This window comes from Bacidia gigantensis, assembly GCF_019456465.1.
Source record: "Bacidia gigantensis strain McMullin 20006 chromosome Unknown contig_134, whole genome shotgun sequence".
In the NCBI taxonomy this organism is placed as follows: domain Eukaryota; kingdom Fungi; phylum Ascomycota; class Lecanoromycetes; order Lecanorales; family Ramalinaceae; genus Bacidia; species Bacidia gigantensis.
Window position 1 is genome coordinate 595,255 of NW_025408593.1, and position 14,760 is coordinate 610,014.

Genomic DNA, 14,760 nt, shown 5'->3' on the forward strand with positions numbered 1-14,760 from the left:
CAGGTCGGAAGCACGTAGCTCATGTTGACATCAATATTATTTAATTATATAGGAAGCGCTGAGCTGGGTCTATTATCTTGCGACCCCCGAGAAATAAATTCGAACAATGCATGAACGCCTGTGCTTAGATGTCAGCAACGATTCAACGTTTGCCTCAAACTTACTGACCTCCAAAGATGATCTTTTGAGTGTAGGTAATCCATTCTTCACCTCTTATAAAGCAAGAATTGCCATACCGAAGAAAGCCATAATGTTTGACAGGTAGTTGGCAACAACATGGGAGGCAGCTCCAGTGAAAGGCGTGACGGGCGAGCTACCACTGCCGGTAGATGATGTTGCGGATGCTGAGGGTGCAGATCCCACGCGATTGTCTGATCCAGGGATAGGATAAGGTGGAGAGGCAGCAGCAGCCGCCCCCGGAGATGAACCAGCACCAGATCCCGGACCAGCCTCAGGCGCACCACTTCCGGGAGCTGCTCCAGCGACGGGAGCAGCCTTGGGCGCTCCTTCTGCTGGCGAAGATCCTGAACCTGAAGCTGCTTCTGGTGCTCCTTCAGCCGGCCCGGCAGCGGGTGCTGGATTTGAGCCAGATGAACCTCCAGCGGGAGATGAGCCGGAACCAGGCGGAGAGCCTGCCGCACCGGCTGGGCTTCCCGCTGGCGCTTTCGCCGCTGGCGAGCCTGGAGCACCAGGGGGTGCTGGCGGAGCTTTGCTCTCAGGTGTTGGGGTTGCCGTAGGACACGTCCAGGTCGCTACCACAGGGGTTTCTGCACACGTATGGCATGTAGTTGTTGTGGCCGCAAATCCCGCGGGTATATGGTCAGCTTCACGTGGCTGGCCGGCGCTTTCCTGAGGACATGGCTCTGTTACAGTATAGGTTTTTTTCGAATAGGTCTCTGAACAGCCGCAGAAAATGTCGTACTCGGTAATGTACGTCGTATAAGTTTCTCCAGGTCTGAGGGCTGACGTAGGAGCAGGTGCAGAAGCATTTGATCCTGGTCCGGCTCCAGGTGGTGCTGTCGGGCTGGTTCCTTCGGGACAGGAGCTGGTATACTTAGTTACGGTTATGTCTTGTGCTGCAGCGCCGAAAGCTGAGGCTACCAAAGCAGCCGAAATGAGGATTTTCATATTAGATGTTGCAGATGTACGTTGACAGATGTGTGGTGTTTTAGAGTTACTATACTAAAGAATACTGCAAATAGAAAGGTATAACGATGGCCAGAACGTCGGAAGGAATGAACGACGGACTCGACCGATAAAAGAGCGTCAGAAGCAAAGACTTGACAAAAATTAGAGCCTGAAAGGATATTTCATTATAACTGATGGCTGGAGACGGTCGTGTAATTACATATCTTTAATTTCACGTGAGGAATGCAAGGAACGCAAGCAGCGAGGCCAGAGTGGTCTCCAATCAGATCATGTAATTTCAGGCATAGCCAGTACATTCTTCGCCAAAATGATTGAAATGGATGGCAAACAAAGAGCCATAAGAAACGCGTCTTCTCTTTTGAAGCGTACAACAGAGAACAATCTCTTTGAAGAGGCTGCATGTGACCCATCATTCGACATTTACCTCCCATCGCTCTCATTTAAGAGAACCCAACGAGGGGCAAACTTCCTATTTTCCTGGTTCATTGATCTCCAGAGCACTAGCAGAAATTTCTGCTGGCAACACATTGCTGTAGTTCTATGAGACGAGGCAATGGTCGTGGCTGGCTCTGTTCGCTTTTTGATGAAGAGGAGAAAAGAAACGCGTTCGTGAACAGCAACTTTACCGCACACGCTAGCGAATGCATCTAACGCCTTTGTAGCTAGCTCGGTCTTGGCACCAAAGCGCCCCAAAATAGGTTGCCGTTTATACATCTAATTTGCATCATTTCTCATTTGCTATCTATACACTGACCTTCTCAAATATCCAAAGTAATTGGTCTCTGGCTACGACAGGCGGACACTTTGACATTGTTGTTGAATTCTTCAACCCCCAATAATCTGCTCCTAATTCTCAATCGTTATTTTCACATGTTTCTCCGGCGCGGGGATAACCTCGTCTTCTTTCCTTCCTTTCAGATCTGGCAGCTCCTCTAGAGCACTCTTTATGATTCGTACAGCTGTGTAGATCTGTTCTTCCGTTATGACACAAGGGGGCGTCAGCCGGATAATGTTTTGATGGGTTGGTTTTGCCTTCAAACTATCAGCCTCTCCATTCTTCTTGACATGTGCAATCTTGACCGCTCTGCCTACCAACAGTCCCTTCTCTTTCATTAACAGGCAAAGATCCCATGCGCTGTGATTGCCGGTTTTTGTTTCGTCAATGATCATGGCATTGAAGAGCCCCTTTCCTCGGACCATTTTGATGATTGGGCTATTCAAATTCTCTAGGCTCTTGCGGAAGAGTTTGCCTAAGTAATCTGCACGAGAGACCATGTTTTCATCTCTGACCACTTCTAAGGCACGAATAGCTACCGCACATCCCAATGGATTCCCACCATATGTCGAACCATGTGTCCCAGGCTCAAGGGTCAACATCACGTCCTTTGAGCCAAGGACACAAGACACAGGATACATGCCACCCGAAAGGGCCTTGCCTAGGAGTACCAAGTCTGGCTTGATACCACTCCATTCGTGACACAACAGCTTACCAGTTCTTGCAATACCACTTTGGATCTCGTCGCATATCATGAGGACATTGAACTTATCACATAAAGCACGCACTTGCGTGAGATAGCTGTCCTCCGGAACGACAATCCCCGCTTCACCTTGGATTGGCTCGACCAGGAAACCGGCGATTCTGTCTCCGTGAGCAGAGAAGGCAGCCTCTAAAAGGCTGATATCATTGAATGGAAGCAATTGTTTCGTCGCAGGACATTCGCAGCCAATGTTTGGTAGATATGGCCCGTAATTGTCACGGGACTCTGGGTCTTGAGACATTGAGATCGCAGAGAACTGATTGCCATTAGAAGATCCGGGAAATGCCAAAAGGAAAGGTCTGAAACGGGTATCTTACTGTTCGTCCATGAAAGTTCTCAGTAACACTCAGGACGAGTGCCTGGTTTTGTGGAATCCCTTTGGTTTTGTATCCCCACTTCCTCGCTAGCTTTATGGCCGTCTCTACAGCTTCTGCGCCCGTGTTCATGGGAAGGACCATCTCAAATCCGAAGAAGTCGGTCACAAATTCAGCGAATTTGGGGAAAACGTCATTATAAAATGCCCGCGAGCTCAGCGTCAGCCTGGCAGCTTGATCGGTTAAGGCCTTGACAAGCTCTGGATGACAGTGGCCCTGGTTGACTGCACCATATGCGGAAAGGAAGTCAAGATATTCTTTACCTACTGAAGGTCAACTAAAGAGCTCTTGCTCGTGTGTGGGCTGGATATATACCTTCAGGATCCCACACAGAGACGCCAGAGGCTCTAGAGAAAACGATTGGAAGAGGATGATAATTGTGGGCTGCATGGGTCTTTTCGCTGTGGATGGCCTCTTGAGTAGATGCTGCATGATATTGGGACGTGTTACTTTTGCCATTCTGGGTAGACGAAGGAAGAGGAGTTTTCAGCGATGTCTCATTAGGGCTCTCATTCAAAATGGCAGTCGCTGCAGGCGCCATGTTGATGATATCCTTCTCAGTCTTGTCTTGAGGAGTTCGGGAGGAGAAAGGCAGGTGTAAATCAATTTGAATTGGAACGAGGAAGGCAGAAGCACAGGAGCTGATAAGTAAATGAGCGGAATGTGGGACCAGTCTTTTGAATTGTCGACTAGACCTCTAAACGCAACTCTTACCAGAGATGAAGTCACGTAACTTTTGAGGCACCCCGGCCCGTGATTCACGCAGGTACTTTGAACTCTGCTCTCTAATGACGCTCGTCTGATTTGCTGAGAGTAGTCTGGGACCGGCCGACGGTCACCTGTCCGAAATAGAACGACTAGGTCTCATCTTTGCCTGCGTCCGCTTTCCGTCGGCTCTTTTTGGTTTTTGGTGGGCTGGCGTCTCGTAGCGGGGGCTGGCGGGGGTCCGCTGCGGGGCACCTTGCATGCCGAAGAACCTGCTCAGTCTGCGCTTCTCCAGGCCTTGGCGAAGCGCAAGTTGTGTCGCAGCCATCCTCCAGCCACCTCAACAGCAGCGGAAGCACAAAACAGTACAATGCGATAATACCATGCAGCGATGGCATCTTTGTCGCCGCCAGCGACGCCGGCGATGTCGCAAGACTCCACCGTCTTCGGCGTCGACAGCTCAATAACATTGGACAATGCGAAGGCTGTCGCCCAGCAGGCCGTCATACGTGTGAAGGCGTCAACAACAGCCCGGGACATCTTCGTCTTCCTGGTCGCTTATCGCATCGTCAACGCTCTCAGTATCCGGACTTTCTTCCAACCTGACGAGTTTTTCCAATCCTTAGAACCAGCCTGGGAGATCGCGTTCGGCGCAAACGCTGGAGCTTGGATTACATGGGTATGTGCTGTTCCACCTAAAAACCGCAGCAAGACTCAAAGCATTTAGGAATGGAAATATCATCTGAGAAGCGCCCTTCATCCGGCCCTTTTTGCCCTCGTATACTGGCTTGCGGCTGGTCTCTCATGGATCCTTCGCTTGTCCCCTCTTCTACGTGCGAACGTTCTCATCGCGGCCCCTAAGATCGCACAGGCTGCTTGCGCCGCATTGGGGGACTTTTATACGTGGAAACTTGGAGAGCGCATATATGGTACTGGCAGTAATGAGGCCTGGGCTGCTGCAAGTAATCCGGGCACGTGGAAGGACTTTCATCACGCTAACTATATGAATAGTTGGCACTGACGATACTCAGCCCGTGGCAGTGGTTTTGCTCTGCACGTACCTTGTCGAATTGCCTTGAAACTACTTTGACCGTTGTCGCCCTTAATTACTGGCCCTGGCAATGGTCCTCGGAGCACATTGAAGACACCGACGAGGAACGGGAGGAGCAGCCAGGAAGTCCTGAGCCAAAAGACGACGATTACGTTCATGTGGGAGAGGGTAGTCCTCGAGTCAGCGAAACATCTACAATGGCCCAGGCTGACGAGCCTCAAACCAACCTGGATCTGTCCTGGGCACAAAACCTTTCACGGATATGTGCAGAAAATTCTCTTCGCCTTTGCCTTCTACTTGCTGCTCTAGCGTGTACTTTACGACCTACGAATCTAATGATCTGGATGTGTTTGCTTTTTTTCGCGACGTTACGCAAAAAGACTTACGGCTATTTTATGGAAACGCGGTGGGTCGATTCGCCTGTATGGGTCAGCATTACGACTTTGGAATTTTTGCCTGGGATGAAAGATGAACGGAATACCATAATACGAGAAAGTACCATTTGCGGGTCAGGTGCTTCCAATCCCTCAGCTCTCAACATATAAACTGACTGTGATGTACAGCTCATTTGTTCTACTATGTTCTACATCGATCGACCTATATTATTATCGACAGCTGACATTTCCTCCGTTCCGTTTCCTCTACTTCAATATTGCGCAGTCTCTTGCCGTGTTGTACGGACAAAACAGAAGAGACTACTATCTTACCGAAGGCCTTCCCCTCCTTCTGACAACCTACTTACCTTTTGCCATTGTGGGCATATCTTATGCTTTATCACAGCTTCAGCAAGAATCGACACTTGTCAACACCTCCGCCTTTACGCGCAACGTCAAATACCAGATCGCTACGACATGTTTGGTTGTCCCTGCCATTCTCTCACTCGTCTCCCATAAGGAGGTCCGATTCATTTATCCACTCCTCCCGCTCCTCCACATCCTGGCCTCGACCCCCTTCACAAGCTTCTTCCTTCCGGCAGTCTCGCCCGCCGTCCCTCGCCACGCCACACGGACTCTTAAACGAGTACTCCTCGCTCTTTTGCTCGTCCTTAACGTATCTATCGCCCTCTTTACAACAACGTCGCACCAACCAGGTCCAATAAACATCATGAGCTACCTCCGCCGCCAACACGCAACACACTATCTGTCGCAACCTCCTCCCTTTACACTGGCTCCAGCCCCATCCACCATGACTGTTGGTTTCCTCATGCCATGCCACAGCACACCATGGCGAAGTCACCTCGTCTTTCCGTCCATTAAAGCCTGGGCTCTCGGTTGCGAACCCCCAGTCCACCTGAACACCACAGCGCGCGCCAAATATGTCGATGAAGCAGACCAATTCTACGCAAACCCGAGACTTTTCCTCCAAAATACGCTAGGCATGCCTCCACAGCCTCGCCGAAAGTCATCTTCCTGGTGGTGGCCATTGGGCAGGCTTGTAGCTAGCGACAAGGGTGCGGGAAAAGTGAAGAAAGGATTCGGCCGAGAAGAGATGGTTGCAGCAGATGCGTGGGATGGGAAGCCCGGCAGGAAAGCTTGGCCCGATTATCTGGCTTTTTTTGAGGAGAAAGAAGACTTGTTGAAGGAGGTAGCAAGAGGGAGCGCATACAGGGAGTGCTGGCGGGGGTGGAACAGCTGGGTGCACGACGATTGGAGGCGGCGGGGGGACATGATTGTGTGGTGTTTGAGGACTCAAAAGGGTAAGTGGACGAGCTGGGGCAGCGGGTGGTTGGGATAGGAGTCGAGGTGGTTGCGTCTCCTGATTTGGGTTTCTGTGATACCCCTCAACGCACATTCGATTGTCGTCTTTTCAAAGAAAATATTTTTAGAATCAGCTCCTCTCATTTTCGTTGTTCAAGAGGAACCTGTAGATTGGCTACGCATATCGAACACAGCGTCTGAGCGTTCACAGCCGGGCGTCTCGCTCCAATCCTTCAGCCTGCTTCCTACCAAAAGAGCCTGTAACGCAGGGAACATAAGTGCACGATTCTGCCGCAAATGTATAAAAGGATCACAGGGGTTGCGTCAATACTCAAGAGGACGAGAACTAGGGGCGAACATCATGTGCACGAGAAGGGCTATTGTTATCCATTGGATACAAGGCAACACTCTGCGTAGGATGTTGCCTGAAACCGACTCGATATTGCCATCCTTCACCTTCGACCTGCGGCTGTCCGGCGTCAACGCGAATAAATGTGATAAAGTTATGGTAGTAGAGACGGCAAGCTGAGCAGGAATGCGAGTTCAACAGCCCGCAGCGGTGCATGCAAGCAGCCTTCGCCCGAAATAACGACCGCTCCGAGGGATGGCGGCATAGCATGTTTCGGCAGGGATCACTCCCGGCGTCTCGGCCCCGTAGGATTAGCAGATGGCCCTAAGATCCCCAGTGCTGACAGGGCTGACGGCCCCCCAATGTTTCCATTAACCCTTCCGGGCAAGGATCGCCAGGCACGCGGCTACAAATATGCAGTTCGTGAACAGCAGACAAAGAAAGAGACATGCACAGCCTAGCCCGCCCGCACGTGAGCTCGTATGTAAGCTGCTGCCCACCACCAGCGTGACTCAAGCAGGACTCGGGTGATGTATATATGAGAGTGTACGGTGTCTTGTCGCAAGATGGGAGTGCATGCAGTTATGGCGCACAGGAATGATATGGGATCGCTGTATGCGAGCCACATGGGCCATTTTGGCTGTGGGGTCGCCATGTATCACCCTGTGAGTGCGGCCGATATGACACCGCCTTGTGTGGGTTACTTGGATCGGAATGCAAGGTGAGTGCGCAGATTGCGATGGTCTGTGGATTGGGCTGATCATGGGGGGTTAGATGGAACCATATTGCGAATCTACCTTTTCCTCCCGATGATGCGCCTACCAGCGTGTACAGTCCTCTGGAGAAGGTGCCTCAGAAGATGGCCCAGTTGCATATCGAGTGGCGCCCGCGCACATCGTTGGGGGTGCGACAGTATATGGGAGAGGTGAAGGCGGAAACAATGTGAGACTTCCTGGACCACTTCCTCTGATATGAAACGTCGCTGACGAGATAGCGATGGATTACCTGCAAGCGCAAATGCAAACGTACGATACGCCAGCAAGACCCGATTTGGTGCCATCCTCATCGCACAAAAGCCTGTCACCCACACCTCTTACAATGACGAGACCTTGTTCCGCCACTGGATCAGAGACAACTCCACCAAGCTGGCTCAACGTCACGGCGTTGAGCTGTCCAAGTATGGTCTTTGGCTTGTCACAAGAACATATACAGCGCCGAGAGCGAGCATAAACGCCTGGCAGAGCAGGGACAAGGACGCCACCATCAGTGTCAAGGCAAAGGCCGACATGATGGGCGACCTCGGTGCAACTTTAGATTGGTCTGAGAAAGGCGCTGATAAAGACTGGGTCCACTATAGCGGGGATGAAGGCGTCGTCACATTCTTTGATGGCATTGAAGTTCCAAGCTGGCAGTGGTGGTTCGACGGAATCAAAGCTCGGATCGGCAAAGACTTCGGCCTTATCAAGAGGCAAATGACAATCAATCGGTCAGGGCTAGGCCCCCAAGGCAGTTGGAAGCCTAAAAATGGCATGGGGAAGAGACAAAGTGCTCCTGGCGCGGATGACACATACGTCCTCGCTGCCAAAGCCGTTGCGAACACCAAGACACCTCTTCCGCCACTCGAGGAAAAGCCACCTCTAGAAGAAAAATATACACCCGACGAGGAGCCAGCAGCAGAAGACCTGTGGGGTTCCTCAACGCCACTTAAGACCTCTACCCCTCCGCCCCGCAGTCTTTCTCGTGGACGGCCACAGTCTGTTAGGTTGCGACATACGGAACGAAACGTATCGACACCCACGAGGTATTCTTTGATCTTAGACGACGAAGGCCACCCGCACAGGAATCTTACAGATCCAGCCTTGCGTCTTAGCACAGCATCGACAGCCGCAGGTAACGGGAGTGCGACCAAAGCGAGCAGACATCAAGTTGAAGAAAGGGATTTCTTTGACCACGCGCATGACTTGAGAAGGAAGCACTCATCACTCTCCTTGCGACGCACTTCGCTCAGAGAAGTTTCCACATGAGCCTCGATCTGTGGAAGAAAGCCGCCACCTAGGATTCAGTTGCTGCTATCATTCTCTGTCTCAATCCAATAACAGCAAACGCAAAGAAGGCTTTATCGTTTGAGTCAACGTTCTCATTCAAGCATGTCGAAGGGATGAAGAGTCTGGGTTTTTAAAATCATCTTGCTTGATCGCTTACCCGATTTCTCCAAATAAAGGGACTCGACTGTTGCTTTGTGCTTTGAACACTTGCTCGTCACCTCAGAAATCTCAAAGCCGGAAGCACCACCCGCTGCTCACTTGCAAATTCAAGTGTCCAAATGTTTCTGGAATGGCGAAGATCTGCTGGCTTTCGGGGCTCCAGGCATGCTAAGAAGGTTGATTGAGAACGTGGGCACTTCAGAGCCGTCTGAAATACCCCCGAATAGGGCTGTCATATTGTTTGATCTGCTTCGCAGGAATTGCTTTCTGATTTTTGCAATGACTGTATGATTATTGGACCTGTACGAGAATATGTGATGTATCATGGACTCGTTTGCTGAATCTGTATTGACGTCTTCCCGTGCACAAGTATTAGGCGACCACAACAATCGATTGTGTAACCGCCCCGAGATATTGTTGCTCTTGGGCTTCTCCCAGGTCGATTTAATCGTGGTGTGCTCTCGTGAACTCTTTCCGCTCTTCATTTTGAACTGTGATCATGAGTCTCCATGTATTTTCCAGGATCAGGGGATAGTACCTTGCTTTAACAGGACATAGGTAGTCACGAAAAAGACTGGGAAACCGACGATGATGGCTATCCATCTCCAGAATCTTAGCAAGGTTCCAAGTTGATACCTACTTCATTGACGTACCTCCGTTGAAGTGCCTTGTACTGCGCTGTGCGCCGTAGCTCATCTCTCTTCAAGTTGTGTCTCTCATAAACTCGCTCAACTGCATCGGGGCGTCTTGGCTGCGCTCTTGAGCTCGATCGATAGCATGCGACCGATCGTTTATAAGGACTTAAAATGTTTATCGTCCGTAAGCCCCGCATCATGCTGAATGAGCGGTACCTCTGTCCCCAAAATGGTGAATGAAGTTGAGAAATATTCATGTCGAACAATCTTCCTAGAATTTAGTAGTTCTAGCGGAAGCCACCCGCCGTCCCGCAGCCGCAACCGGCGCCTCGTTCCCATCGCCAACTGCCATCCAGTCCTTGTTCCAATTTTCAAGTGCTGAATCTCCTCGATAGAAGAATACCGCTACGTCAACATGAAAGCAAGCAGACCTTGCAAATACTCTGGCTTTGCACGGCACTTCGGTCCTTAGCCTCTGGGCCCTTGTCCCTTGGAACCATGAGCTTGAATTTACAGAGCTGTCAGCTGCCCGTGTAAAGTGCAGGCTTTAGAATATCTTCGCTCTCTCCCTCACTTCGTGATATGGAAGAGACTGAAGCTGTTGAATATTTAAAGTCCTTGTTGAACAAGATTCTGCGGATACACACAAATGATGGCAGAATGTTTGTAGGAACGTTCAAATGTACAGACAACGTGCGATGAATTGAAAACTTCCTTCTACGTAAGTGACTGACACTGTGCAGGAAAGTAACATTGTTCTTGCTGAGACGCATGAATACCGAGCACCGTCTCTTGACGTAGTAAGAGCGTCGGCGCAGGCAGCAGAAGCCTCGGGTGCCTCCTCTAGATTCATTACAAACATGTCGAGCCGTTTCTTGGGCCTAATTGTTGTGCCAGGCAAGCATATCACTAGAATCGAGGTGGAAAACGATGATGATAAAAAAGGGGATTGATTTGTCATGCGTACGAGAGTACTTACAAGAATCACAATTTTCCCTGTTGGAAGGACGACCCCCGTGAGAAGCAAGAGGCATGTCGGGACAAACAAGCGCGGCACATCAACTCATAGGACAGGTAAAAATCCGTGTGCTGCATGTGCAAAGCTCGGACTACCCGTCTAAAGAAGGCTTGACCAACGCAAGCTTCGTTTATGGATGGGGCTGATGTTGGATGGGAGTCTTTTCCGATACTGGGTAAGCTATCTAAGATGAAGGACCAAAATGTAGCGGCTTATCCCCGCAAAAAGCTGAAGGTGGTTGATGAATTCATGGTTCAGTCAGAAATTGTAATGAAGCGCCGCCTCCCAAGGGCACAGTAGTGCTTGGGTTTACCAATCAATGCAGGTTTTAGAGCCTATTGTCATGTTATTGTAAACACATTGCTACCTCCAGAGTCTGCGCCGACACCTGTATGCGCAACTGTTTTAGGACGGCATCATCGTTGGCATCGTCAACCAGAGCGTGGAGTACCAAGCTCGAAGCCCCCAAGACTGTGGTTGCTAGCGGCTCTTGACTTCTTAGGGAAAGCCGTTGGATGATCCGTCGAGACTCATACAACTCTCTAGCCCCTCCTAGCTTACAAGCCTCCTAATAATAAAGTCACTCAGAAAGGGCAACATCTACTTTCTTGTGTGAGTAGTTCCCCATTTGGGACTGTCTTGTCAACGCACCGCCTTATCAGCTCCTGCGGACCTTTGTAAAACAAGTGGCAGTGAGAGGGGCAAGTCCTTTGTGTGCTGCACCTGCCTACTGGCAGATGTTTTTACACCGCGCATTCGCTAACTCCTGTCTCTCGCTATAGACTGGGCCCTCCACTGTCTCCTGTCATACTGAAACGGCTTTCGATCTGGATCATCAAGGGCGCCGTCACCCATCGTTCTCTACAGAGGCTGCTAGCTTCGGCTTACATCCAGACAACTCTCCATGCTCAAGCTTTGAGCCGCAATCCTTGTGCCTCCTATTCAACACGTTAAAACCACCATAACACGGACGAAGCATATATTTATTGAACATCCTCCTGCCGACAATTTGTCAGCAAAGTCTTCCCGGCCAATACTTGAGAGAAGGCATTAGTCGCAAACTCAAAAATCGCAGCGCAGTCAGCCCTTGAGAGACGATACCGCATAAAACTAAGTAGCTGTTACGTTTCTTGTGAACTCGAATCAGCGCTTTCGGAGCGACAAGGACCTCTGCCGGAAAATGGGCCAGCAGCCCTCAAAGGGGGCAGATGGAAGCAAAACACCGCGGAATGCCTCGTCTACGTCACTCGATAAGACCACTGAGGGTCTCAAATCATATCCATCGTTCAGCAAATCAGACACAAAGGAGTCCTCCCGTTCATTCAGAGGTCTGCGCTCGAAGATCCCAGGCGCAAAGACCGATAGCCCTCGAAGCTCTTTCTCTCAAATAGACACCACAGCTGGAGACTTGGAGCGTGCAGATACAGGAACATCTAACAGGTCATCTGGCAGCTCGAAAGGCAAACCCAAGGTAGACCCTGTACCTGCTGATGATAGTGAGACGGATACCCCCACAGGGACTAGCTCCCCCCAACCTCCACCATCGCCCACAATGTCCGCGTCTGTAGGCAAGGGTCACAAAGCTGTGGATAAAGCGCAGCAACAAGGTGAAGTCGACCATGTTTCTGATGCACCTCCTTCAGGTGCATATGCTCCAACACAGCATCCGCAGGCTAAGGAATCCATCCTGATGAAGACCGATATGGTCCCTCCGAAGACATCGAAAGCACCAAAAGCACCTTCTTCGCCTTATCTCAGCCCTGCCAACGGTGATGAGGACACGATGATATTATCGAGTTCCCCAAGAGTCAGTTTCGGAGGTCCAAAGTCAATCGATGTCGATGAGATGATCAATCGATTACTAGATACTGGCTACTCAACAAAGGTAACCAAGGCAGTGTGCCTAAAGAATGCCGAAATCACTGCCATCTGCGCTGCTGTACGGGAGCTTTTTCTTTCCCAGCCGGCATTGATCGAATTGTCTGCTCCAGTCAAAATTGTAGGCGACGTTCACGGACAGTACACCGATTTGATCCGCCTGTTTGAGATGTGCGGGTTCCCACCTCAAGCCAATTTTCTGTTTTTGGGTGACTATGTTGATCGGGGCAAGCAAAGTCTTGAGACCATACTACTTCTTCTATGCTACAAGCTTAAATATCCAGAAAATTTCTTCCTTTTACGAGGGAACCATGAGTGCGCCAATGTGACGAGGGTTTATGGCTTTTACGATGAGTGTAAGCGAAGATGCAACATAAAGATCTGGAAGACGTTCATCGACACCTTCAACTGCCTACCAATCGCTGCCATCGTTGCTGGAAAGATTTTCTGTGTCCACGGTGGTCTGTCGCCTAGCCTGACACATATGGACGATATTAGGCAAATTGCACGACCAACAGACGTACCAGATTACGGTTTGCTCAACGACTTACTGTGGAGTGATCCTGCAGATATGGAGAACGAGTGGGAGGCCAATGAAAGAGGTGTAAGCTACTGTTTTGGCAAGAAGGTAATAATGGAATTCTTGCAGCGGCATGATTTCGATTTGGTGTGCAGGGCACATATGGTGGTCGAAGACGGTTATGAATTCTTTAATGATCGAATACTTGTAACGGTCTTTTCAGCGCCAAATGTAAGCTTTCCAGTCTAGAGCTCGCACCGACTGGCTTGAAGCTAATACGATGAACAGTACTGTGGTGAATTTGACAATTGGGGAGCGGTGATGTCAGTTTCTGGCGAGCTCCTGTGCAGCTTTGAGCTTCTCAAGCCCTTAGATTCGAGTGCATTGAAGAACCACATCAAAAAGGGGCGTAACAAAAGAGCCAACATGCAGCAACTGAACAGCCCCGTAAGCCAGCCTCTCGCTACCAGCGACTAAGATTTTACTGATGCATTCTTAGCCAGCACCGAATCCAACGAGTGCTCAGAGCTTCTGATTGATCAATAGGCGTGTGTGCGAGTAGTAGACGAAACTTGGACAAGGATACCCCACTCTTAACGAATCCTCAGCATAGACATTCAATTCTTCATGACAAGAGTGTGTAACTAGTACGTCGAAAATTAATGCTCCTGAGTAGCCTCCGGAATTATCCAGCCGATTGCTATATGCGGAGTTTGGTAAGACTTTCCCTTTCGGTAACGACCAAAATGGATGCAGACATGAAAGATATTCAGATGGGGGCGAGCAAAGGTGTCAAGCAGTCAGGTACATATTACATAGGGGCTTTGCGGCCTGAACTGCAATCTAAATTGCGACGTTTTCGATGTCTTCTGTTGTATCATTTTTCGCAACGACTTGAAACGTCATTGTGAACGCCTTTTCCGCATCTCCTCCATTTTCTCCAGCTTCATCAGCATGTCCGCCAAGAGCGCATCTTGAGCAGTGCTTTTTCGCATGAACAAGCTCATCTGCACACTTGCAAGTTTCTGCTTCTGCTCCGCTAGCCGCTGGATCTTCTCGTCTACTTTATGCCTGTTCATCACGAAGACGATTCTCCTTCTCAACCCATCTGGATCCCATCGCGAGCTATCGGAGTTCGACCGCTTGAGCAGCCTGTCTGTCTCGTAGAATAGGCGTATGCAAGATGAAAGTAGCGTTTGCGTCTCCGTCCATAGGGTGTCGATGCCCGACAAGACATGGGAGCCATCGTTGGTGGGTACGTAGTGGGTTCCGCCGCTACTGATTTTGGCAACACCCGTCGCATACGCATGACTTTTACCATATAGATCCGTCCCTGTCGCCGCAGGTGGGGGTTTGATGGGCCCATAATGCGTATCGTCAAATATGTACCCCGCAACGCGATTGATCTCCGATTGCGTCGAGCGGAGTTCATCCACCAACCGCGTGATTTCGGACGGCGCACCCCGTGTTGCGGATTGAAGTGCTATGTAGGAGGCTGCCACGCCGAGGAAGAATGTCAGGATGCTGAGAATGCTGGCGCTCATGGAGAGCGGCGAGTCGCTGCATTGTAATATTGTCTGAAGAGGTGGGGAGGGCGAGGTGGAGGTCATGGGAGCGAGTGGAGTTGGATCAAAGCCATCGT

At 50.3% G+C, this 14,760-nt stretch overlaps 6 protein-coding genes across 6 annotated transcripts; 3 read left to right on the forward strand and 3 right to left on the reverse strand.

Moving 5' to 3' along the window:
- Positions 1–160: 160 nt before the first annotated feature.
- KY384_001939 (uncharacterized protein) lies at positions 161–1,128 on the reverse strand (the record flags this gene model as incomplete). The annotated part of the gene is made up of 2 exons (XM_044810465.1): positions 161–204; positions 237–1,128. The coding sequence occupies 2 exons, from the start codon at positions 1,126–1,128 to the stop codon at positions 161–163; spliced, it is 936 nt and encodes a 311-aa protein (XP_044672439.1).
- Positions 1,129–1,995: 867 nt separating this feature from the next.
- On the reverse strand, positions 1,996–3,602 carry KY384_001940 (uncharacterized protein; the record flags this gene model as incomplete). Its single annotated transcript, XM_044810466.1, has 3 exons — positions 1,996–2,943; positions 3,005–3,324; positions 3,377–3,602. 3 exons carry the CDS (start codon positions 3,600–3,602, stop codon positions 1,996–1,998), a joined length of 1,494 nt encoding a protein of 497 aa, XP_044672440.1.
- A 555-nt stretch (positions 3,603–4,157) lies between these two features.
- Positions 4,158–6,551, forward strand: KY384_001941 (uncharacterized protein; the record flags this gene model as incomplete). The annotated part of the gene is made up of 3 exons (XM_044810467.1): positions 4,158–4,445; positions 4,778–5,223; positions 5,381–6,551. The coding sequence occupies 3 exons, from the start codon at positions 4,158–4,160 to the stop codon at positions 6,549–6,551; spliced, it is 1,905 nt and encodes a 634-aa protein (XP_044672441.1).
- Positions 6,552–7,447: 896 nt separating this feature from the next.
- Positions 7,448–8,887, forward strand: KY384_001942 (uncharacterized protein; the record flags this gene model as incomplete). Its single annotated transcript, XM_044810468.1, has 2 exons — positions 7,448–7,584; positions 7,876–8,887. 2 exons carry the CDS (start codon positions 7,448–7,450, stop codon positions 8,885–8,887), a joined length of 1,149 nt encoding a protein of 382 aa, XP_044672442.1.
- A 3,013-nt stretch (positions 8,888–11,900) lies between these two features.
- Positions 11,901–13,595, forward strand: PZH1 (serine/threonine protein phosphatase Pzh1; the record flags this gene model as incomplete). Its single annotated transcript, XM_044810469.1, has 2 exons — positions 11,901–13,349; positions 13,407–13,595. 2 exons carry the CDS (start codon positions 11,901–11,903, stop codon positions 13,593–13,595), a joined length of 1,638 nt encoding a protein of 545 aa, XP_044672443.1.
- A 425-nt stretch (positions 13,596–14,020) lies between these two features.
- On the reverse strand, positions 14,021–14,728 carry KY384_001944 (uncharacterized protein; the record flags this gene model as incomplete). The annotated part of the gene is made up of 1 exon (XM_044810470.1): positions 14,021–14,728. One exon carries the CDS (start codon positions 14,726–14,728, stop codon positions 14,021–14,023), a length of 708 nt encoding a protein of 235 aa, XP_044672444.1.
- Positions 14,729–14,760: the final 32 nt, after the last annotated feature.